The sequence below is a fragment of the Centroberyx gerrardi genome, chromosome 8 (assembly GCF_048128805.1).
Source record: "Centroberyx gerrardi isolate f3 chromosome 8, fCenGer3.hap1.cur.20231027, whole genome shotgun sequence".
Lineage (NCBI taxonomy): Eukaryota > Metazoa > Chordata > Actinopteri > Beryciformes > Berycidae > Centroberyx > Centroberyx gerrardi.
The window spans coordinates 24,953,276-24,978,796 of record NC_136004.1 but is presented as its reverse complement, the minus strand read 5'-3'; the positions used below and the strand labels follow the sequence as shown (position 1 = coordinate 24,978,796).

At 44.1% G+C, this 25,521-nt stretch overlaps 1 protein-coding gene across 3 annotated transcripts; it reads left to right on the top strand.

Moving 5' to 3' along the window:
• Positions 1–4,671: 4,671 nt before the first annotated feature.
• LOC139928042 (ubiquitin-associated protein 2-like) lies at positions 4,672–25,279 on the top strand. 3 transcript variants are annotated; one of them, XM_071920385.2, is made up of 29 exons: positions 4,672–4,724; positions 6,437–6,574; positions 7,264–7,341; positions 7,516–7,626; positions 8,023–8,182; positions 9,380–9,457; positions 10,500–10,563; positions 10,840–10,928; positions 11,350–11,399; positions 11,723–11,784; positions 11,952–12,183; positions 13,421–13,679; positions 14,166–14,303; positions 14,724–14,860; positions 15,332–15,564; positions 16,024–16,276; positions 16,423–16,462; positions 16,801–16,930; positions 17,191–17,248; positions 17,750–17,984; positions 18,169–18,260; positions 19,185–19,235; positions 19,623–19,701; positions 20,048–20,248; positions 20,608–20,778; positions 22,061–22,165; positions 22,633–22,706; positions 23,383–23,574; positions 24,369–25,279. In XM_071920385.2, exons 2-29 carry the CDS (start codon positions 6,479–6,481, stop codon positions 24,462–24,464), a joined length of 3,564 nt encoding a protein of 1,187 aa, XP_071776486.2. In that variant the 5' UTR covers positions 4,672–4,724; positions 6,437–6,478; the 3' UTR covers positions 24,465–25,279. The 3 variants fall into 3 exon arrangements, with proteins under 3 accessions (XP_071776486.2, XP_071776489.2, XP_071776488.2); XM_071920387.2 differs by having other exon boundaries at positions 4,721–4,740; XM_071920388.2 differs by lacking the exon at positions 22,061–22,165.
• Positions 25,280–25,521: the final 242 nt, after the last annotated feature.

The window sequence follows — 25,521 nt, the reverse complement described above, 5'->3', positions numbered from 1 at the left end:
TCATTGGCTGGTAGAAGAGAAATTTCAAACTCTCTACCAGCAACACCCCCTCTCCCTACTTTCTTCACACATACTGGATGTAAAATACCTGCAAAGACCCTCAACAAATATTCTGAAGATCCAGCTATACTATCAGCTGCACTCATTGCGTCTCTTCCTCGCGCTCAGGTCCACAACCATCCAGACGTCAAAGCCAAAACATCCGTTTTACCCCCAGAAGAGACTTCTGCTGATTCTCTCAGCGGCACCATGGACCCCCTCAGCCTCTCTCTGCTTCAGGTGGACCGACGGGCCGCCACAGCCTCCTTCCTCCAGGGGGAACAGAGCATCGCCTCCCCCTGTCCCCTCGAGAAGGAGGGGGGAGGAGATAATAGAAGGGATGTGAAAAAAGAGAAGCTATCATGTGCAGGTATGGCTGGGAGGGAAGGGGTAGAGGAGGAGGATGGAGAGTTTCGCCTGTCTCTTTTGGAGCTGCTCAAAGTGAAGACACACTGTGCTCCCACCTCCAAGCCCATGATCGCTAATGATCACACCGAGCGAAAGAAAGACATGCATGGTGGCGCACACCATCTTCACAGAGTAGGTGAGTAAGTGTGAGTGCTTATGTGCGTGTATTAATTACCAGTCATGAAAAAAGAGTGGATGAACAATTGTATTCATATATGGTGAAGGAAGTAAACTTGACCCAGGGACTCTGGAGTACACAGAATAATTATTTATTAGGTGTGAGAGATTTGTTTCTAATGAAGATGCTGCCTGGGTCGTGTTTTGCACCTAATAAATAATTATTCCATGTGCTCCAGAATCCCTGGTCAAGTTTACTTTCTACTACTTTCTACTATAGTACTATAAGGCTGAGACGTGTAAGCTTTTTTATGAGAAATGTATTCATTATTTCTGTCGTTTCTCTATTCTTCCTTACCTATCAGATATAACGAAGTCTTCTCCCCCTGTGGTCACCCTGGTCTCCCTCCAGGACCAAGGGAACAGTCTGAAACCCCAAGCCCAACCAGGGAATGAGGTCCTGGGCAACAAAAACCCTGCTTCTCCCCTTAGACCGTCTCCACACCCTCCTACACAAACGTCTCTCCTTCAGTCCATCTCACACTCTGTCCGGTGCTTGGGGGATGCTGCCCCAAACATTTTAATGCCTCATCTTGCCACACAAACGCCACCAGAACACGCACACCACGCCCACAACGAACCGGCCTCTAGCATCTCAACACCCCAGTCAGGAGGTGACTTGGGCCGGTTGAGCACAGCGTCTCACTCAGCAGGTTCAAATCATCCCAACAACTCACACAGCTCAATCACAGTGAACAGTTCTACAGAATCGAATAGTCAAAATCAGCAAAATACATCCATAATCCATCTGTCGACCCTGGAAGACTTGGATCACGCCCAGTAAGTACCACAAGTCTCCATATACTCACAATTTGCTCTATACCCCACCCCCCTTCCCAAATGAGTGATGGTCCAAATTGAGACTGAGAGGCCACCGCATCATACATACAGATGATCCAAAGTTACACATTTCTAATTATGTTTTAGGTGATACAGTAATCTGGAGCATTTAGTTTTGAGAAATCAAAGAATCATCACTAATTTGGCCTGTTCATCCCACAGAAATGTAGAATTTAGACCTCTTTGGTGCCAGATTTAGAAAAGCTGCTGTACATTTTAGGGTAACCAGGATCTAGAGCCTATTAGTATAAATAACTTTCTTGCTTGCTTTCTTTCTTTCTTGCTCTCTTTCTTTCTTGCTTGCTTGCTTTTTTGCCCGCTTGCTTTCTTTTCTTTCTTTTCTTTCTTGCTGTCTTTCTCTCTTTCTTTCTTTCAGGTGGCTTGTTGTCCAGGCCCATTGGGAGCAGCTGGAGGAGATGGAGGCTTTGTGTCGTAAAGAGGGGACATTACTGTGCCAGCAACCTGATATGGTTAGAACAAAAGTCAAAACCACAGTTATTTGCAGCTGTATTGTGTCTTCCTCTTTGCTCTCTATTTTTGCCTTTCCTCTTCTGTTTCCCTCCCCTGTTCTCTATCCCTTGCTTCCAAAGAATAAATATACGTTATAGCACTTAACATTGTATTGTCACATCTCTCACTTTTTTATTTCTGGGCTTATTGTTTATGTGACTTATTCAGCAGCTGCACCTAATGCAAATTATCTCTGGATAAGAGTTTCAGCTAATTGCCTGAATTGGCTTAAATTGTAACTGCTCTGTCTACTAGTCAACATGATGCAGAATGGATGTGGGGCATAAATATGATGGCCTCCTGGATTTAAAGGGACATTTCACCAAAAACAAAGCTGATTTATCTTCATTATATTACATGTATTTCAACACAATCAACAGCTTTGCATAGCCTTGAGAGTAAATGTGAAATTGTCCACAGATGGAAAATAGACATTGCCCAAAGCCTCAGTGAGGGATACTGTTGGAAAAATACAATAGGGCTCTAAATGAAAACAAAGAATTGCAACCAAATATCCTATTAAATAAAAGATCATAGCAGAAATCTTTGTGGCAGGATTAATTACACCTAAGGTAAGGACAAAATAGTACTTAGGTCAACTTTCTTGAAATGCCCCTCTAGCAAAAAATCTGTCTCACATGACTGTCTTGTCTCTGTTTCTGCCTGTCTTACCTCCCCATCTGTCTCTCGTTGCATTGACATACTTCTCTGTTTGTCCGTGTCAGTTGCCTAACTGTCTGTCTCTCTGTCTATCAGGCATTCGGGGAGTACGTCCACAGGCTGGAGGAGATCATGGACAGGAAGGCTCGCTGTGTCCAGAGCATGAGATCTCAGCTGCAGCCGTACCTTCGGCCCAGTCCGTCCATCCACCGGCACAGAGGAGATAACCACCATCCAACCACCTGAATTAACTGGGTTTATGAGCAAAGGTTTCTACATTATAAGAGTGCAGCCTGCACTCCAAGCCATGCAGTCGAGGAATGCACAATACCGCTTTTCATTGCCGATACTCATTACGAGTCCAGTCCATTACTTTTAATGAACAAGTTTAAGAGACTAGAGGTCACTGGACACTTGGACAAATAATGTGTGTGTGTGTGTGTGTGCGTGCGTGTGTGTGTGTGTGTGTTTTAGAGAGTGTGTGCTGGCTGTGCTTCCTCTTACATCCATGCGTATGTTACTGTGTACCGGCCACCAATTAATGTATTAGATCATGAAATTCATTCAATTTTTTTTTTTTTTTTTACTGTTAATTTGATCTAAGGATTGACTGGAAATGTAATGCACTGCTGTGGAAACTTGGAGGACTAATATTTATAAATTAAATTATGTAATAGTTGCTTACTTTTAATGCTTACATTTAACTTACATGACTCAGGGGGGCAGGACTGCAGTATTGAAGCCCAGTCTTGGTCTTTAGTCCAGTTTTGGGATTTTGTCCTGTCTAATTTTTCTTGGCCTTGGTCTCATCTCATATATTTTTTTATGGTCTTGGGTAGAAATCTTGCAGAATTCAGTTAAATTAACAAGACCCACTTTAAACATTGTGCTTTCCCAAGTAATGTGTTCTGTTCCCCTGAAAAACACTTATTATGTGCACCTTTTAATAATTTGCATTCTACTTTGATATTGGACTTGACTTCAGTTCCTCTGGTCTCATGTCTTGACTTGTATTTGACTCACAGCCCCATTGGACTCGGTCTTAACTTCAACTTGATTAGACCTGGTCTTTGTTCAACTCCGACAGAAACTACAACTCTGACTCAGGGATAAGCTGACAGTCTGAACCAAAGATGCACAGCTGATATTTTGCTAGCCTACTTTAAAGTAGAGCTCAGATAGTCAGCTGAAGTGTTTACTTAGCAGGTGGCACATGGACTGTTCTCTAGTTTTGTATTTTTGTAAAACTAGCAAGACATTTTGAGTCTTGGCAATGAGAGAATGTCTCACTAGTTAGTAAAAGCATTTTAAGTTTTCAGCTGAGTGGTTTACTGGTTTACTGGAACACAGGTGGCGATGGTCAGAACCTGTAAGATGTAATTAAATTATTTTGTTTGAAGATCTGAGCATGTGTTCTGTCTGGTGAAACGTTTACTTTAGACAGTGGATGATTTGTTTTGGGATAGCTTGCAAATAATGTATGTTTCCCCATAAATCTACTGGTGAATGAGATGTCATAACCATTTAAACTGCCCTCAGTAATTAGTCGACTACATCACATAAAAGATTTGTAGAGAAGGTGAATAGTCCATACAAAGTATAGCTGAGCAGAGCTGTGAGAGTGAATAAAATCAATACAGAAGTCAGTATGCTACGCTAAATTTTGGTAACTCATTCACCATTAGTAGTAAACCGATCCATCACACAAGTCATTTTGGCTCAAGGGGAAATATTCTTTGTAACTATGGGTCTAGATAAAAAAGATGTAAGCACAAACTATCACATTTATATCTGTTCTCACTTCAGAAAACAGGACTGTGCTGTCATTCTACCTAATTAACTGAAGTGTGTGGCGAGAAAAACACGTGCGCCCTGTCACTGCGACGTTTTCACCTGCACTCATCATCCATAGCGTCAACGCTCGCTCCCGTACGTGAAGCAGACAGGAACGTGCACGTAAGTAGACTGCGTTAAACCACCTGATCTACTAGGTGGGTTTTGATTGGCAGAACCGGCATCTCGTCATTAAACAACGGCGCGGTGGGTCACGTGACGGCATCTGCTGCTGGCTGAGCGAAGCGTGTTAGCAGGTAAAGAAAGAAAAGGGTTTGTTTTGATAAAATTATCGATATTTATGCCGTTTGAACGACTCGTACGTCTATCTTATGATCCCATAATTATTTTAAGAAAACCGATCGGTTGATTCAGTGACACCACTCGTCCTGGTCGGTGGTTAGCTAAGTAGCTAAGTAGCTAGCTAGCCAGCTTAGTTGCTTTACTGTAGCATTGCATTGTGCGGACGGGCCGTTCACATGCCAGGAAATTAGCATGCTGCTGATACCCAGCATTAACAGGCCACGCGTTTCTTGGCAACTTCTCACGGCTCAGCTAGACACATACAAGTAGTATCATATTCCTACTGTCGAATATCAGGCATTAGCGGGAGCAAAATTAAACCTAACACAACCCAGCTTTGTTTCGTCCGTTTCTGTAGCGTAGTTGGCGTTAGCTAGGCAGCTATCAGTTGTGTTAGCGTGCTGCTAGCGCTAGCCAAGTATGCCACTGACGTTAATTAAGTAGCTTCTCTGCTGGTTTACACAAAGGGTAACGTTACCTCTTCATCCTGATCACATTTGTTTATTTTTTGTCCATGACCCGGGCAGGAAGTGCGGACAGCAAGCACACGGGCTGATAGGTTAATTTTGGTGACTAAATTGTCAATATCTTGCCAATCGTTGAAAGCATTTGACTATTACGCGAGTAGCTAGTCAGCTAGTTTGAAGACAATCACACGAACAAAGACAAACGTTGGTTAGCCTGGCTAAAGCTAACGTCAGCTAGTTCACCTAGCCGGGCGGCTCATGTTTCTTTTCGAGCTTCGTGTAACTTAAATAAGCTAACGTTACATTCATGATTTAGTTGCACACGACTGAAAATGCTCGGTACATGTGTTTTTAAAAGGGTAACTTAACAACAGAGACGTTTCACTCGTCTTGTTATCTATCGTTTTGCTATATCAGCCAACATAATTTTGCCTAGACAATAGCATGATCGTAGTCGGCGAATCTCATTTGTTGTGTTTCCACTCGGACGAGATGTCACTGATAATCGACAATGTCTGTATTATGTCAAAAACAATCTGGCTAACCCAGGGTGGCTTTGTGTTTTTCACATCCGAACACACGATTTGGTCTGGCATTTTAGTTGCCAACATGCATTATATTTAGCAGTAGTCTCGTTTACAGTATTGTAAACGAGTAGCAATTGACTATTGTTGTCCTTACTTCGATGTTTTTATTTGTTATGGTTGGCTTGTTTAAAAAGCTACTGCAGTTTTTCGACATTGAACTCTCTATAAAAAACACTAGATGCTAATTGGTGTGCTGTAAGAAAGACAAATTGCTAGCATAAAACAAGAGTTTAATCCCATTTGTTTGACACAGCCTTGTGAAAAGATGGTAGTCTACATACCAGCCATATAAGTATGCTGGTGCATATCCATGTGTTTGTGTGTCTGGGAGAGTGAGGGGGGTGAGAGGGGTGTAAGTTGACACCTGGACAGGCCCCTCTTGGGGTGGCTAAATTTAACTTGGGAGGGGGGAAGCGACAGATGGGGTTATAGTGTTACATGGGAAGGTTGACAACAGTTAGTCTTAGTCTACTTATGTACTGTGTACTGTACAGGCCGTTGGACACTTATCCAGTTTATTAGTCCTATGCTGGAAATTGTGGTGCAGTGTAACATATGAACATATCTCATTAGTGCTCTTTCTTTCCTTTCCTCTCTGTCTCCCTCCTCCAGATTTTTCTATTTTGTACATACATTGTTTTGTATATACTGTATATGATGACTTCGGTGGTCAGCAATCAAGCCCGGGGGACTCGGGACAGAACGCTGCCCACCACCACACAAACAACACAGCCACAGAAACAGATACAGGTGGGTTTTCATTGTCATACATACCCAGTTGCATACAGTTCTGTGGAAAAGTATTTATTGCTGTCTTGATTTTCAGCATTTTTGCCCATTTCATCATACTGAATCTGGTCAGATGTTGTTTGTGGGTGTGTAGTAGTTGATTGAAGGAGTGTGAGATAAAAAATTACACCAAGGTTCGTTTGTTGTTGTTTGTTTGCTTCCCATTTGTTTGATGTGCAATACAATTAAACATCCAATCTTATGGTGTGAAAAAAAAGTAATTGGTGTGTGCGCTGGCGCACATTTGCAATCACATGTACTCATTTGACTGTCTATGTGTCTTACACACAGCCTAAGATGGACTCACTTAGTCTAGAGTGTTATGACACTGATGTACATTGAGAAAAGTATAATGAATGTAGCATTTAGTTTATACCTTTTTATTCACCATTTTTAAATGAGTGCATCCTGCATGTTGGAGGATAATTTGGATGTAAAGATTGGGCCCCATTTTAGAGGCAATATGCTGATACCTGTAAAGCAAGCACACAGTTTGATGGAATTTTCATTTATTCAATTTATTTATTTATTCATTATTATGCACATCTTTGACCAGCATTTAAAAATCCTTAATTGAAATGAGTAAATGAAGCCCAGTATCTTGGTGTTGCTGTTGTGTTGTTCCTAACAAGCCTCTCTTCGTTTTCCAGGCCACAGCAGAACAGATTCGTCTGGCCCAGATGATCTACGACAAAAATGATGCAGACTTTGAGGACAAGGTCAAACAGGTAGGGTGTTTGTGCATGTGCACACATTCAGACAAATGCGTTTATTTGCTGTCGGCATTGCATTTGTGCTCTATTGTCTTGCCCCAGTCACTTCCCGGCCAAAGGCGCAATCGTTGCATGAAGTGTTGATCATTTTACATGCTAATTTCGTGCTGTGTATGTGTGTCCCAACAGCTGATCGAGGTAACTGGGAAGACTCAAGACGAATGCATGGTAGCCCTCCATGACTGCAACGAAGATGTCAACAGAGCCATCAATTTTCTGCTGGAGAGCACCTCCGACACAGTGAGGGTCCACGCATGCATGCACATAAACATACACACCGCATTCGCATATACATATCACACATATGTTCAGTTGTTACGTGGCAAAACACATGGGCATTCTGGCACTGAATACCACTGGTGCTCAGTCTCTCTTTACAGTTTACACTTTTAACTACCAACTGTCTGCCAGTTTATATTATAAACAAGACATTCTCTCATAGAGCTCCGGTTTGAGTCATTACAGTGCCTCTCTAGAGACTAAAGGGCCGTGACTCAGGCAACATTTTAATTGTGATATATTTGTATTTTTTTGTCCCACTTGCCAATCCCTATCCCTGCTGACAGCATATTGCTCACTGACATTCCTGTATGTTTAGAGAAAACCTAACCTCAATTATTTAAACCCCATTCTCAGAACTCCTGGGAGACAGTGGGAAAGAAACGGAGCCTTGGGAAAGAGGGAGGGCCCTCGGAGATAAAGGAGAGCAGGGAGAAGAGAGGAGGAGAGAGGGAGGCCAGCCGCGGCCGCGGGGGGTCCAACAGGAGGGGCCGGGGCACCAGCCGAGGCCGCGAAGGTGAGAAAGGGGGACAAACAGGAAGAGGTGTGTGTGTTTGTCCTCTCTGAGTGATAAGAGTCTGTATTGTTTGGATGTGTATGTATGTTCCTTGGAGTGTCCCAGTTGAAGCCCAGACATCCTGCACCACCTCATTCCAAAGGTTCTCTATTACTAAAACAAAAACTGGAACTAAAACTAAAGTCACTGTCAATTTCCTGGAACCATCTTGAGATGATGAGTGTTTTGCGACATGGTGCATTATCGTGCTGGAAGTATCCATTTGAAAAAGAGTAGACTGTGGCCATGAAGGGATTCACCTGGTCAGCAGCAATGTTTAGGTTTGCTGTGGCGTTCAATCGGTACTAAGGTGCCTAATATGTGCCAAGAAAACCTTATCTACCCTATGGCACCACCATGTCACAATACCATTAACACTAGGCAGGATATATCCATGGATTCATGCTGTTTATGCCAAATTCTTACTCGGCCATCAGCATGTCACAGTAAAAGCCAGAATTTATCAAACTAGGCAAACACTTCAAACGTCCCACTGTAGCCTCATTTTTTTATTCTTAGTTGACAGAAGTGGAACTCGGCATGGTTCCTGTGCTGCTGTAGCCCATCTGCTTCAAGGTTTGATGAGTTGTCTGTTGTACTGGGCTGTTACTTTCATACTTGTGGCCCGCCTGTTAGCTTGAATCTTCAGTCTTGCCATTCTTCTCGGACCTCATCAGTGGGGTGTTTTCATCCACACGTCTGCCACTGACTGGATCGTTTTTGTCACACCATTCTAGACACTGTAGTGCGCAAAATATAAACCCCGTTCAAAATGGCTTGGATCACTCGTCTTGCCTATTCTAACAGAGTGGAACAGTAAATGAATCTATTGATCCTGTGTGGAAGCTTTATGGAAGCTTAATGATTTGAGATTGATTGTTGAAGCATTAAATTTAAAGCATTTGGACCACAAATTTAGACTAAATAAGGCGTTATGTGTGAGCAGGCCTACTTCATATTTTAAAATGGTCTTTTGAAGCTCTGCCCTGGTAGTTCATGGTATGCCAACTGAACTTTTCTCTGGTTTGTTTTGCCTTGATTCCAAATGAGTTTGATTGACAAGGTTCTGTTGTGCCACTTCTCAGTCCAGAATTAATAATATTTGACTTTTGAATATGTCTTAATTTTCTTGTCACTTTGTTTTCCCTTGGGTTCCAGGTCGGTCAGAGGAGAATGGGTTTGAGGTGGCTCCTGGAGAGAGAGGGGGAGACCGTGGACGCAGGGGGCGGGGCAGAGGTGAGTGATACAGAAAATGATGCCTCTTTTAATTTGTGTATTAGTGTTTTTCAAGCACTGTGCCCAGATGCAAAGTTAAGTTGTGTGCAAAAGCATTTTGTTCACAAAACCAAGACATTAAAAAGCAAAATGGTTTGCAAGACAACATTTAGAAAATGTCAGTTTGAAAACCACTGCCCTAGTATGTACCTGCTTTACAGGCATGCTTGTACATCATGAATCCCTACTTTGGGGCGACCCTACAGTTCTTTACTGTTGTGCTTATTCCTACAGCCTGGTTAGCTTACCACCTTCTGTATAGTTGTAAGCAGTTACATACAGTAAAATATTTGTCCTTACATTTTGGCAAAATTTATTTTGTTTATCAATTTTGTACCCATATTTTGTTAACCATGCTCTGTAAATGGGGCAGTGGCCTTAAGAGCACTGGGTGTGTTTTTGGTGATGTAGCTGGCAACATATCTATTTGTGTCTGCTGGCAATTAGGCTATAGCAGCACTCAACATGTGTGGAATGCACAGAGTCCTGCAGCTGCTTGAGAGTGTGTGTGGGGAGGGGCTCGATAGAGGAATGGAAGGAGAAGTATTGAGCAGGATTCGTAGCAGGGCTGCAACTAACGATTATTTTCATTATCGATTAATATATCGATGTATTTTTTTAGATTAATCATTTAGTCTATAAAATGTCAAAAATAATGACAAATGCCCATCACAAGTTAGCAGAGCCCAAAGTGATTCTTAAAAAATAAAACTTGCCTTTAAACTTTAAGATATTCTCTCACCAAGAACAAATCTGTTGGATTATTTAGACCTACGCAACAGTGACTAATCCCAACACCTATCAAGTCTTCCTAATATGTGTGTGCACTGCGGTAATATAAGTTCATTCATAGAGCACAATTCTAAAGCAGTCTCACATTTAATAAAACTGTAGGTAAGAAAAAAAAAAACTAGAGATGGAAAGACATAAATATAGTATAAACGGTTAATTAAATGAAAGTTAATAAAAAGAGGTCATCTGGTTGTTTTATGTGTGTCCTTAGGGGTCGGGGGCCGTGGGAGAGGAAGAGCAGCTGTCGTCAACAGGTTCTCCTCCCAGGGAATGGGGTAAGTGTGTGTGTGTGGTGTAAATCCCTAAGCCTGTAACAGAACGGGGAGATGATGATGGTTACAAGCACATAGCTGAATACTTAAATTTGTGGAATAACTCTATTTCTGAATCTCCTAGCTGAAGAAAAGTCAGACCTATCCATCTGTTTTTTTTCTATTATTGGTGGTCATAACATTCCCTCACCTTTGCTCACCTCTCTACCTGTCTTTCCATCTCTCCTACCTGTCTTTCCATCTCTCCTATCTCTTCTTTTCACCCTCTCCTCCTTCCAGTACCTTCAATCCAGCGGACTACACGGCTAACTCTGGAGCTCGCCAGGACGCATGGGAAACAGAGGGCAACGAGGCTGCTGAGGGAACTGGTGAGGGCATCAGTAATTTCCTGGCAGTGCTGCGAGAAAACCTAAGATGTAGCATTTTCACCCATGTCCTAAATTTTCTTTGTTTTGGCTTAATTGTGTCAGAATCTTCTAGTGTGTAAGATTATGTAAACTCTGTTATGAATCAGTGGGATTTGCCATAACTGTACAAGAACAGTTTGGGCACATCCAACCGGTTTTAGGCTGCCAGGTGCTTGATAAACGCAGAATTTAAGCACGCATGGAAAAATAAATCCACAGACTGGTTTCAAGGTCCCAAATGCAATGACCCACCAATCAAGGTGTAACACTCATAACTGTCCAAGTCTCTTGCTTTGGGGTGATTGATGGTTGCAAAGAACGTAGCAAGACTTTGTGTGAATATGCTGACACTGACTTAACTGATCTTCTGTTCTTCTGTCAGGAACATGGAGAGGCAATCTGGAAGATTGGACAGAGGACTGGAATGAGGATGTAAGGGAGCACTTTTATGATGATCTGATCCGGGTCAAATCCTTGTATTTAAAATGCTACTATATTTAGCAGTCTTTATTGATTGAGTATTTACTTCAATAACTAAATCTTGCTGAACACTGTCAGAAAACCTCATGAAAGGCCCCACTGATTTAAATGGCGTAACTATGTCAACATGTGGCCCTGAATGGTGGTGTTGATGTGTACATATACCTCTTAATCTGATAGACACAGTGCCTCAGTACTTCTTACTCTGCCTTATACCCTTAGCTCAGTCATCACTGTTTCACCATCTAAAAAAAAAAGTCTTTCTTCTCTCCCAGTTGTCTGAGACCAAAGTGTTCACTGCCTCTGCTCCCGGAAACCACGTCGCACCTGGACACAAGTAAGAGATGCTGCCGAAAGTGGACACAACTTCAGATACTGTTAGCAAAGATCCATCGATACTTGGCCAGCAACAGTGAATGTTATTTTAACCCTTTGTGGCTCTCCTCTCCATCTTGCCCCTCTGTGTCCTCCCCCCTCCTGTCTCGTCTCTTGCCCCCCCCACAGTGTGGACCTGTCTGGCCTACTGCCCAAGGCGGGAGTGGCTGTAGGGGGGTCTTTGGACTCTGACTTGGGGGCGATAGTGGACGCGCCCTCGGCCGAGGGTTTGGGCCAAAGCCTGGTGTTCACCAATTCCCACCACAACGGACGCACCGCAACACACAGCTACGCACACGCCGCCGCCAACAGTTACGCCCACGCCGCCTCTGCTAGTACCACCTACGCACATGCCGCACTGGTACGGGCGCACACACACTCATACAGGGACATGCTTGCACACGTATCGCTATGTGCAAGCACCCACAGGCAGTTACACCCTTGTCGCCTATGAATATGCTGCACTGGTGAGGCACGTATGAGCTCTAAAATATCAACCTGCTGCATGACGATTTCAGGGTTCAACTCTCAAGTCGGTCAAAAGTCCAAACGCTGGCACATGTCTAGCATCACATTATCATCCCTAATTAACTGTAGCATCATTCATGTCACACAGCATAGCAGTTCTTCATTATGATGGAATAAAATCCAATTTTATTGTCCAACCTAGTAGGGATCCACAATATGGGATTGGTTGGTGATTATTTTTGTTATATTTCTGATTTGAATTGCGATATGAACCTGCCTTTTCTTCAGCCTCAGCCCCTATGGTCCAAAACACTGAGTCGGCTCAGTTAAACTAAACAGCTGCTTTTTGGCTTTGCTAGCAAGCAAGCTAATTTAGCAACACAAGCCGCTAGACGGCTGAATTGTAAGATTTGAAATGCAGTCAGCTGCTCGCAGCCATTGTTTCCCAGGAGCGGTGGACCTCCAACATGGCCACCAGAGGGCACGTTACATCACCTGAAAGCTCTCTATGCAAGACGATACAATACCATCACACCTGACAGTCAGTGCAAAACAGTACAGGATACACTCAGTACAGTACATGACGAACACAAATCACAGTGCAGTTGTAGTGGTTAATGTTTGTAGAGCAGGTCGACTGCGCCAGGCTCCAGAGACCTGTTATATAAAGGTCAGTTTATCATCAATGTGTTTTTGTAGGTATGTAAAACATGACAGTTTCCACAGTTTGGTCACAAAGGAAACGTGGTGGGAGTGGATCCCTAATCTTTTCACACGATGCACAATAATGCTCCTTTCACACAGACTTTCTGTGGGTGGTCAGTAAAGAAGCTGTTCACCCCCACATCCAGAGGCCACTGCTGAAGTATATATCTGCGTTAAAAAACAAAAAGGCAGGGGGAGAGTATCACATCTTGGCATTTTCAAAATGTTTGAATATATTAAAAAAGCCAACTGATCAGCAGGTACTACACTGTCACGCTTTTCAGACACAGCGTTATAATGCAATCAAACTGAAGTATAGCATTCTTTTTTAAATAAATGATTAACAATATTCTGCCCACGTTTTGCTTTTCTCTCTACCTCTGTCTGTCCCCCCCCCCCCCCCCCCCCCTCTCTCTCCATCCCAGTCCTCAGTCCTGGGGTCTGGTTTCGGTTCTCTGAATGCGCCCAAGCCTGCCCCTTCCTCTGACATCAGGATACCAGAACAACTCAACGGACCGCGGCTCAGCCAGAGAGCCAATCAGACGTTGGTCACCACCAGCAACAGCAGTGTTGCCAAAGAAGCAGGGCCGCCCCCGGTTCCAAGTCCCGCCCCTGTTTCCGCTCCCTCCTCTGCAGAAGTCAAGGCTCAGAGAATGGAGAATGGCGCTGTTACGGCCCCACACTGTGAGTTTTACTCATACACTATCTCCTTCTCTCTTGCTCTCACAGATAAACAGGCACATTCTCATTCAGTACATCAGAACATTAATATTTTAGCCTTTTTGTATTCACCTCATATCTGCAGACATTATTGGTCCTTGTAGATTATAAATCCATGAAACAAAGTATAAAATGTGATGTAAAGTGACAGAAATAAAGAACAATGTCTCTTGATTATATTATATTATATCAGCGAGTAGATAGATGAATTTGCCCTTGCCTGATATAATAACATCACGATGTAATAACCCCCTATAAGTTGGAGCCCTAACACAGAAATTGACTCAAAGACATGGGTCAAAGCGGTACACAAGCATGACTGTAGCATCTTCACCAACCATTCCTCTTGACACTTGTGTTGACATTCACTGATGCAAGAGGTACGAGGGTCTGCAGGACACCGGGCGATTATAATGCTATTTTTGCTCACCTTATCTTGTCCCTGTCCAGTGGAGCTGAAGCTACAGCCAGAGCCGTCAGCGGTGCTCAGCCAGCTGGCTCAGAGGCAGCAGCAGTCCTCCATCCTTCCCACTGTGGATCCTCTGGTCCTGCCTCAGCCGCATGCGCCACAGGTCCCCACACCGCCAGGTAGGGGGAAGGGACTTTAAAAAGTATTATCATAGGCAACGATCATACTATTTCACTGTCACCACAGCATGAATGAAAATGGAGAAAGTGCCCATAGAAAAGTTGGTAGTAGCTGGTAGTCTGATCATGAAGAGGGTTAGGGTTGTGAGTGTTTCTGGCAAGTGTGTAAGAGTTGTACCTAAGGACTGTTTGCCAATAGTTGCAGCTACTGTGTCGCACGATCCACTTTTCATTATCAGCACATAATACGGTTAGGGCGGTGTAGTAGTGTGAACATGTCCCTTTTTGTTTTTTTTTCGTCTTCAGTTTACCGTATCTGTGGGCTTTACCACCCTGCTAGCGGCACTAACTTCACCTGTACTGTATGTTTAGTACTATATTTTGAACCGTATAGTGAACTGAGCCCCTACTCTCCGTTAGGCCACGAGTCGTCCCTCCCTCCTGCCAGAGACGGAGCCTCCCCAGGAGTGAAGCTGCCAGGCATGGAGCCCCCCATCTCAGAACCCCCACAGCGGCAGATGAAGACACAGAGACGCAGAGTACCTCCTCCCTCAAAGGTAAGCTCTTCTGGTGTCCGAACCTGTACAACCTGACTGTGAGTCACTGAATTGCTCTTGTTTCCTTCTGCCTCCTGTGTGCTGCCTGTCTGCAAATTCACAACCCATAACCAGACAGGAAGCACTGCCTGAGTGTTTGGTGTCCTTTCACCTTTCATTAGAGGCTCATTACTCCCAGTATTTGGTCTCCAGCCATGTCCCATTCGGAGTATGCAGGTTTACATTCCATTTAAACACTACACCTGTTGATTTAACCAATTAGTTGTTTCCCCCTCTCTGGTTGAAGTAGTGCTAATAAGTGAAATCTGCTTCTGCAGTGTTTGGTTGGAATGAAAACCTTTAACTCTTCCCTCCATGGCACATGACTGGAGATCACTGCTCTAAGTTATAACAAAGCCATGTCATGGACAAAAATTTCCTCTAGGGAATGAATGAATAATGATCTTCTCTATCTCTTCTCTCCCCCCTCAGATCCCCTCATCTGCAGTGGAGATGCCAGGATCGACGGATATATCCGGCCTGAATGTTCAATTTGGAGCTCTCGACTTTGGCTCTGAGGCCAGCGGTGGAGCGGTGGATATGGGCCAGGCGGAGTCGGCCAGGGAACAAGTCCCGGCCCCGGCTCCAGTCCCCATCGCTGTCTCGACCCCAGTTCCTACACAGCAGCCCCAGAGCAGCCTGTTCTCCAAGCCAGGATCTGTGGGGTGAGTGTGTGTGGGATGTATACATGTGTGTCTGATTTACACAAGGAATTGTTTGTCTTTTCTAATTTTGTGCATGTGTTTGTGTATCTGTTCAGCAAGATATTTTGGCAACCATTCAGGATGGAGCCATGAAACAAAAGTAGAAACAAAATGAATTCATGACCTAAAGGGGCTTGGGCATTGAGGGCCACTTCTCTGACTGCTGTGTGTGTGCATGTGACTGTCCGCCTGCCTTGGTTGTTTATGGTGCATGTGTTCATTTCATTTTTTGGGAGTTTGCCCATTCTTTGGGTTGTTTTTTTGTATGTGAGGAATAGGGAAGGCTTCTGTACATCTTATAGTTTTAGCCCAGTTTGTGTTGCATTTTAGCCAGTAAGAATAGTTCCTGCTTTTTCTTTTGTCATGTTCTCAATATGTCCAATTTTGTGTATCTCTTCTCTCTTGGTCCTGTTCTTCCAGTGAACACATGAGCAGCTTGCCCACCCTACCCTCAGCCGTATCGGATCCCAGCTTCCCCTCACCGTCTCTGGGCTTACCCAGCGCCACGCCCTCCCCCTCCCTGGGTCTGCCCAGCGCAGCCCCTCCGCCCTCGTCCTCCACAGCCCCCTCCGTGGCCAGCCGGGTGGAGAGCAGTGGCCCGAGGTCTCTGCCGCCCCACCTGGGCTACTCCCAGAGCAAAGATGTCCCCTCCGCTGCTGCTGGACCGCTCACGGTGAGGATGAATCCTTCTTCTACCTGCATGCACAAAAAGATCCCAATGGGAAAGAGGGTTATTTCTCAAAAGCAGAATGTTTTTTTTTTTTATATACCTGATAAAATGATAAAAATAAAGGTTTGAACATTTTCTTCTTCTCATAGAATGGCTACAGTGGCATGAAGACGCAGAGCACACAAGACAGTAAGTACTTTCAGCATTGTCAGTTGTAGAGAGCTGCACTGGTGCGGTCATTAAAATCGAATATAATGAATATTGATTGCTAAATGCATCCGGTAGGAAGTAAAATGTTCATTCAGTGGAAGTTGAGATGAAGTCAGATGAGGACAAGAATACTCAGCCCATCTCTCCCATCCTCGTTCTGTTTTATCATCTCTTCCTTTTGCCGTTCTCGCATTGCTCCACCCTCTGTCAGTAACATTTGAGTGTTGCATCAGCAGTGTTGCCAAAACACCGAAACACAATGGAAATTCACACCAAATGGATTTCTCTCTCGCTTTTTTTTATTTTTTTATAACCAGCTACGTCATCAACGTCTAGAACGGTGACGACGGAGTCTCCCGTTATGACGAGTGACAGTGGCCCCACCCACCACATCCCTTCCCCCGCAGTCACACCCTCCCATTCAACACCCCTCCCCTCCCTCAGCAGGTAAGAGATGCTCCAAACACACCATGACTACTTTATTGCACATTCATCCTTTCTTTCTCTGCGTCTCCCTCTGCTTTTTTCTTTTTTTGTCTGGAGATCATGATGGTTACAAGCACATATCTTAATCCCTTTTTATGTGGAAATATCTTTGACTGAATCTCCCATCTCTTCTGCCCATGGTTCCTGGGCAGACTTGGGAGTGCTTTTGCTACTTCATCAGATTAAAACAGGCTGACGGCATCACTTTACTCTCTTTCTAGTCACGCGAGCAGTACTCACTCATCTGGAGCTGCTCTCGTTACAAGTTCCTCCCTCACGGTAAGCATGCATATGTCCGCACACACACAATATAAACATACATACACAGGTTTGTTTTGACACTGTGCCGCTAACATCAATCTGGAGGTGTGGTTATTTAGTAGGATATCATCTAATATCATTGAAACACTGAGACACCTAAGATAAGTTCAGTTGTGTGTGTGCAGGGTTTAGGTTTCTATGAAGCATCATGACTACTGGCTTTGAAAAGAACAAGGACAATCTGGATGTTATTTTGAGAAGTCACTGGTGATATTTATTGGTGGAAAACCTAACCTGCACTCTGACCTATACGAAACGATGCGTAGTATATGACAACAAATGTGCCATATATTTCTCTTTTGCACTTCACCATCATCTGTTTCTGTACTGCTTTTTTTTTTCTAAATGGTTCTCCATTCTTTTCCCACCCTGTCCCTTTCTGCCCTTTTTGTGCTCTGTGGTTCTCTCCTTCTACAACCTCCCCACTCTTCTCGTTCCTCCCCTCCTTGGTTCCATCAGATGGCCAGTGAGGAGAGTAGCGGCAGCAGCAGTCTCCACGCCTTTTCGTCATCATCGTCCAGCCAGGTTGTCAATGCCATCCCTTCAGTCCCGCTGGCCGTCAGCAGCTCAGCCACCAACGGCCTGCACCCCTCCGGAGCGCCGGGACTCACTGCTAACGGCATAAACATCAACAACATCAACACTCCGCTCTCAGCCACAGGCAGCCGCACAGCACCCCTACTCGCCACCTCCGGTAGGTTCATGGGTCCATTTTCCATCACACAAGACTTCATCCATAAAAGGTTCTTTCTCACAAATTTTGTGCTTATGACAAAATCTGAGCCAAAGTTTATTTTGTTCTGCATTGAAATTGAAATTTCCCTGTTTTAAGTAAAGTTGCCAAATCAAACCCCCCTTGTGTTTCATGTGCTCCACAGGTAAAGCTCCCCCTAATCTGGCCCAAGGAGTGCCCCCTCTCCTTGCCAACCAGTACATCATGGGCCCTGGTGGCCTGCTCCCTGCCTACCCGGTAACTATATGCTTTCCTACTCGTTTATTTACCCACTTGTGTATTTACTAGTCCCCTCGGTTTTCTGTGATTACAAAATCGCGGAAAGTACACAAAAATGGGCATGTCACAGAATCATGTAGAAAATCACACCTGTCACTGCAGGAGGGTTAATTCTGTTCTCACTTGCAATCTCGCTCTTCACTGCCAACAGAGCCACCAAATCAAAATTAAGCAAATTTCTACTGGAATTATATTAAAACATCTTTGACCGAGGGTTGGACAGCTGGGGGAAGATGTAATTTGAGATACTTGATCTATGTTAAAGGGACAGTAAGTACGTTTTTTACCGTCTTATAACGGTGATCTTCAACCCTCGTCCTCAGGACCCAGAGTACTGCTGGTTTTCTGTCCTACCAGGCAGTTAATTGCAGGTACCTGCTTTCACCTTGCCTCCCAGCTCCCTGGTTAGATGGCTAGAATGAAAACCAGCACGGATCTGCGTCCTGAGTACCAGGATTAAAAACCACTGTCCTGGCTTTGAACCCCAGTGGGAATTGAACCCCTAACTGTGGCAGTCGGCACCCTACTCCTACCTATCGAGCTGTTCAGGACCAGGTGCATATGCCATGTTGCCTTCAGTGTCGATGATGATTGTGTTTTAGTAGGTTCTGATCAAACATGACGCATGTGGAACAAACTGAGACACTGACTAAAGTAGAGGATATTATTGATAATGGCAATTAATTTCCTCATTCTGTAGCGTGGCCCTGTTTTGTAGTCAACATCTTATGAATTTTGTATGGTAAAATGGAGTCTGCAGGCGACAGTAAAGTGCAGCACGTCCTCCAACATGGTTGTTAAGTAGACCTGATGATTTCCAGTTCATCCCTCCACTCCCTCTGTGTCCCTATCTGAACTCTTGGGTTGTGTTTGCTTCCACAGCAGATCTACGGATACGAGGACCTGCAGATGCTGCAGTCTCGCCTCCCTATGGTGAGTTTCGTGTTTCAGCGTCATGAAACCCGACTCATATTATTGCTGTTGGATGAAGGGCAACATGTTAGGAATTCCTTTTCTTGCTTTATTTTTTAACGTTTCAGGAATTCCTTTACTCGCTTTATTTATAAAATAAACAGTGGGGTTTTGAATTGGTTTCATGGGATATGTATGCAGTCACATTCCTGTTACCTTGAGTAACCTGGCCAATAAAGTAATCTTCTTCTCATTTCGTTTGCATGCAAGATTATCAAAATTCTTGGGCAGCAATGTCAGATCTAGTGAGGGCGATAAGCAGGCGACATCAGAAAGTTTATAGTTGCTTATAATTTCTCTTTTACCTTTTTTCTAATTGTCTGATTTTGTCTCATTCTTTAAATGTAGGACTACTATGGTGTGACATTCCCTGGTACTACGGCTACCATGCCTGGTAGAGACGGCCTGGCCAACAATCCCTACTCTGGTAACATCTTCATGATTGCATTTTATGCTGTGTGAGTTGACGTGTCAGTGAGTTTCAAGACATGGTCTTGACTCAAGCTGATGTACGATTCACACAATTATTCCCCTGTTTCTCATAAGATGATTATACATAGCTCCTATTTCACTTCAGCTGTATCAGACATTTCTGCAGTTGTGCAGGTCAAGTGTGTTTGCCAACATGATGACTTGCAAAGTCTTTGTAATATTTTTTATTTGGTGGTCTCTTTACCAAATGATGTGAGTTGTTAGTGTAGAGTCCACAAAGGAATGTTATACTACTTATTTCTACTTCAACTATCTCTCACCTGTCATCTTTTTCTGTCTAGGTGAGGCGACCAAGTTCGGCAGGGGGGATTCGTCCTCCCCGGCTCCCCCCACCAGCCTGTCTACGGCCGGGGTGCAGTCGCAGCCCCAGCAGGCACCGCAGGCGGGGACGCAGGGGCAAGGCCAGGGGCAGAGCCAGGGTCAGCAGACACAGAACCAGGCCTTCCTCAACCCCCCTCTGCCCCCGGGCTACGGATACACTGGTAAGGAAAAGAAAATGATATTTCATGTCAACAAGGATGTTGGCTACATTTACAGTATTTTCCAGGCAATTTGGCCAGGCAGTTCACATTTACTTACATATTCCAGCTTTCCTATCTTTTTTTTTTTGCTTTGTTTTTTTTTACCTTTTTGTTGAAAGGTTAATACATTTGGGAGCCTGTCAAAATATGCCAGGGCACTGAAATAGGCAGGTGAAATAAGGAGGGATAGTAACAGGAGAACTCAGCAGCATAACAGCATATAACACTGCACAGTAACAAATTGCCTCTTCATCGCTAAAGATTCTTAAAGGTATCATCACAGTTGCATTATTTCTCTAATCAAACCCACTGTCCCACAGGTCTGCCGTACTACCCCGGTGTGCCCGGTGTTCCCTCAGCCTTCCAGTACGGCCCCACCGTCTTTGTGCCTCCGGCTTCGGCCAAGCAACCTGCCATGGGCCTGGCCAACCCCTCCAACCAGTACCACCAACAGCATCAGCCCAGCTATGGACAACATGCATACGGCACAGGTATTACCAGGACAGGAGGAAGGACTCTGTCTGTTTGCCTGGGCTCGAGTTCATTTACTTTCACTTGATTCAAGAAGCAGATTTTGTTCAAATTTCAAATAGGATTTAAAAAAATCAAAGAAGGTTGTCATATCCAACAGTTATGGATTGATTGATTTGGATCCAGCCTCTGTGTGTGTGTTGGTATGTGTATTAGGGTTATGACACTGCAGTTGACACCACACTTAACAACACTATACCAAACCAAGTATCGCAGTACCGTGCCATGTCACGACAACATGCCAGATAAAGTAGCCGAGTGAACTACCTTATTTAATTCAAAGGTTGGACCAATCCCAGCAACACTGGCAGGTTGATGACACAAACTGGCCAACTTTTACTTCTTCACCTTGTCATATTTGTTAAAATATTCACAGTGAGGGCATCCTGGAGGATCAGTGGTCTAAGGCGCATACCATCTAAAAACGCGACGTCGTGGGTTCGAATCCGGCCCAAGACCTTTGTCGCATGTCATTCCCCTCTCTCTCCCAATCTTTCCTGTCTCTCTCTACTTTGAACTATGCAATAAAGGTGAAAATGCAAAAAAAAAAAAAAAAATCTTAAAAAAAACAACCAGAACTGACAATAAGATGTTTTGGTGCTGACAAGAACACAAGCTACTGTAATATTATAATACTAGAGTGAAACAGTCTTTGGTATCTCGAGTATTGTAACGTTTTGGTCCCATGACATTTTACTAGTGGAGAAGTATTGTGCAACATGTATGTTTGTGTCTGAGAGACGGAGTGTATGTATGGAGATGGCAGCAGAAAGTACAGAGACCCTGGCATGAGTGAGTAAATGAGTGGTAAAATGTGTGGAGGCGAGACAAAAAACACAACTTTCAGACCTTTTTATACAGGTACAACAAATGCTGCATGTGTGTGTATTGGGGCCTGTGTGTGTGTTTTGCTTGTGCTGCATGCATAGCTCAAAACCCCCCGCTGAAGTTGGCCACGGCTCAATATAGACACAGGCTGCCATTTTAGTCAGGTTACCTTACTGCTTCTCTCTCCCCTGCCCCTCCTGCTCTCTCTCTCTCTCTCCTTCTCTCTCTCTCTCTCTGTCGCTCTCCTCATCCTCTTTCCTCCTCTGTCTTCATCTTCTCGCTTCTTCTCTTCACCTCATCCTTTCCCTATCTCCTTCCTCTTCCTACCCCCTTCTCTCTCTCTCTGCTCGCCCTGCCTCCTCTCTCCTTCTATACTCCTCCTTTTCTTCTTCTTCCTCCTCCTCCTCCTCTCAGCCTTTGATGACCTGTCTCAAGCCCACGGTGGGGAGTACAGTAAGGGAGGGTACGGAGGCTCTGCCCAGTCACAGGCCAAGTCAGCGGGCAGCGGCCCAGGGAAAGGTACACGCAACGCACACAAACAACACACACACACACCAAGTCAGTGAGCAGTTGCCTATGGGGAAAAACAGATGCACTTATAATTATTATAGATGCTTCTGCAGTGTTCCGGAGAAAGGTGTGTATACATGCACGCGTGTGGATGCACTTGCATGTGCGCATAAATACACACAAGCGGTGGAAAAAAATTGAGAATGTGATGTGCGCCTCCTCACTTATGCTTCTTCCTATTGGCTGCCCCCCCCTTACTAACAATCGAAATTATCATTCAGTGCTGAATATTCACTGAAATATTGGAGAGACACTGGTGTTGAAGTGACGGATTTGTTCTTTTTCCCCCTTGATTTTCCTCTCCTCTTCATCGCTTTCTTCTTCCCATTTCCTTTCCTCTGTTCGTTCCTCTCTCCTCACATTCCCCATCTTTTTCTTCCTTCTCTCTTTCCCGTTCCCTCTCCTCATCCGCCCAGCACCAGGACTTTCAGGGTCTGGTACCAGTGGAGGAGTACCTGACATGGGAGGCTCAATCTACAGCAAGACACAGGTGAGTCTTCTACTTGCTGTCTTGTTGTATGTCCATCTTGATGTCCAAGGACTGACATTTTAAGACACCAACTCAACAGTGGAATGGTTGGAAATATAGATTAGACCACTTCCCCCTTTTGGAGAAGACTAGCATTCAATTTAAGGATTAACCCAATTTAAGGATTAGCCTGAGGCGGAGCAATGAATACTTATCAACGTTGAACTCTCCTAAAGCTTTTGAAGAAATTTAGAACGAAGACTTTTTCAAGAGCCACTGATGTATAGCTTGGGCTGGTTTATATATATTTACAATGAGTGGGATGAACTCAATTTTAAACCAGTAATAACCAATCAGAACCAGAAAATGTATATGTATCCACATTAGATCACCCTAGATACTTTCAGTCACCTTTTCCAGTTCATTCTCAGTGGAGCTGTACGTTGGTGTGACAAAACAGATTTGGATGTAGGAGAAACCAGATATAGGCAATAGTAGAGAATTTTAAGCCAAACAAATTGAATTGTGCATGTTTAACGGTTTATTTAAGTACTGAAGTTCAGCAGTTTTGCCCTTTTTTTTCTTATTTCAAAATCCATTGTACATGTGTGTACCTAAAGGCTCAAGTTGACTTGGTAGTTCTGATTGTAACCATTCCTCCTGTTTATTTCCCCTGTCCCGTCTCGGTCCGCCTCAGTCATTCGACAAGCAGGGCTTCCACACGGGGACACCGCCTCCCTTCAGCCTGCCTTCGGCCCTTGGAGGAACGGGGCCCCTGAACCCTGGGGGCGCCCCTGGCTACGCCCCCGCCCCCTTCCTGCACATCCTGCCACCCCACCAACAGCCCCACTCCCAGCTGCTGCACCATCACCTCACACAGGACGGACAGGTAAAGCTGAGTTTATAAAAGACATGGTGCATTTTGCCTGCACAGTGTCCCGCAAAATTAAGTTTTAAGTCACTGGAAGTGTTTGGAAAAAGCTGGGTCAGAGAAAAACACAGCCATATCAATGAATTTGGCCATTTTACTAGTAACCCAGGTTTTCAAAATAAGTTGTTGAGACCAGGGACGATATGCTTATCTCACGACACGATTCGATACAACCATGATAGGATGTAATAAATAAATGTTCAATGACCACAGAGTATGACAGAATTGCGGGATTATGAATATTTCTGAGCCACAAATCTTTCTAGAAATGGCATTGGCTTGCTAGAATATAAACAACAATTTGAAATGTCATTACAAAGTGCAAATAATATATTTTCAGTGGAGAGCTTGTGAAAGTGTGATGGTCAAGCCTTGTCATTTGTGATTACTACAGCAGAATAAAATCGCGATTAATTTTTCTGCCCCACGATACGTATACTATTGTCACATTTTCGCATTGCGATATATTGAATTTCGATATATTGCCCCATCCCTAGTTGTGACCCAAGCTTGATTTTACAGTCTATTGGGTTTGATGAAGCAACCAATGGACACTGTTTTTTGGCTGCTGACCTGCATTAGCCACAGTATTCAGCGACCTTAAATTCCATCGAAATGGGAGGGGGGAAATAGCCATTAGGTTTAGATACCCATGCCTTCTGAACAATTTAGGAAAATTTCTGTCAATACCGACCTTTTGGGCACTGACCTTGTCTCTCCCGTTCTCTGACTGTGCTGCCTGTTCTCCGCAGGGCGGTCCTGGTCAGCGCAGCCAGTCCAGCAGCATGCAGCAGAAGACCCAAGGCAGCAAGTCCAGCTATGGCAGCTCCCCCTACTGGGCCAACTGAGGAATGCCCCCCGCCCCTCCCCATCCAAAGGCTCTGTGTGTGTGTGCGCTGCGTGTGTGTAAAGCTAAAACAAAAACAAAAAACGACACACTACCCTTACAATGAGCAACCCCGGGCCTCCTCGCCCCACTCCCCCCCCCCCCCCACCTCCACAAGTCCTCATAAGTCTTTTTGGTTCTCTCTTCCCCCCCTTTTCGAAATTGGTTGTACATGTAAGATATTTATGTATGTATTTATATATATATACTGTATATGTAATAGTAGAACATGAAATGTGGTTGCTGCATTTTATTTTTGAAGGACTTTTTTGTTTACTTTTTCAAAACTGCAGGAAAAGACGTTACATAAAGATAGAATGAGATGATGATGATGATGGTGTGAGAGAAAGAGAGAGACAGATAAATGATCAGAAACTCCCTGGAAGAAACCAGAAAAGACAGGAAAAGAAGAGAGCTATAGCACTGATTGCATATGAGGACATTTCAGATAGGGGGGGGGGTTTATAATATGAACTAACTGCATTTGTCTCCTTTTTTTTATACATGAGTGACCAGGCTCATCCCCCAAACATTGTCTTCTTATCTTCTTCAGACTCCATTTTGTAGCCGTAGTTATCTTCCCCCTCGTTCCCCTCCCTCCTTCTCTCCCTCCCTCCCTTTTTCTGTTTCTGGATGTGCGGAGGGCCGCCTCCTCCGACCCCTCTCTCCCCCTGTGTCGGCTCCCCCCTTTAAAGACAGACCTGCCCATTCAAATTTTATATTTTAATTTAATTTTAACCCTCATTTCCCTCAAATAAAAGTTCTGAGCAGTTGGAACTGTGATTGGTCCAAGCCTTTTTTGTTATATTTGTGTGTGTGTTTGTGTGCGCCAGAGATCCTGGTGATGTTATTTCTGGAGTATCATGGGATTTTGAGACTTTGTTTCATATGGGAAAAGTCAGAGAATCTTCTTAAAAGTTTTTCAAGTTTTCAATCACACATACAGAAAATTCAGCATTTTATCCAACTACTTTGTTGACACACTGTATTCCATCACATTTTACGTTCACCTATCCATT

Coding starts and splice junctions, on each gene's coding strand:
- LOC139928042 (XM_071920385.2), top strand. CDS start 6,479: ATGATGACTTCGGTGGTCAGCAATCAAGCCCGGGGGACTCGGGACAGA. Junction 14,304..14,723: donor ACAGGTCCCCACACCGCCAG/GTAGGGGGAAGG, acceptor ACTCTCCGTTAG/GCCACGAGTCGTCCCTCCCT. Junction 22,166..22,632: donor GGGCAGCGGCCCAGGGAAAG/GTACACGCAACG, acceptor TCATCCGCCCAG/CACCAGGACTTTCAGGGTCT.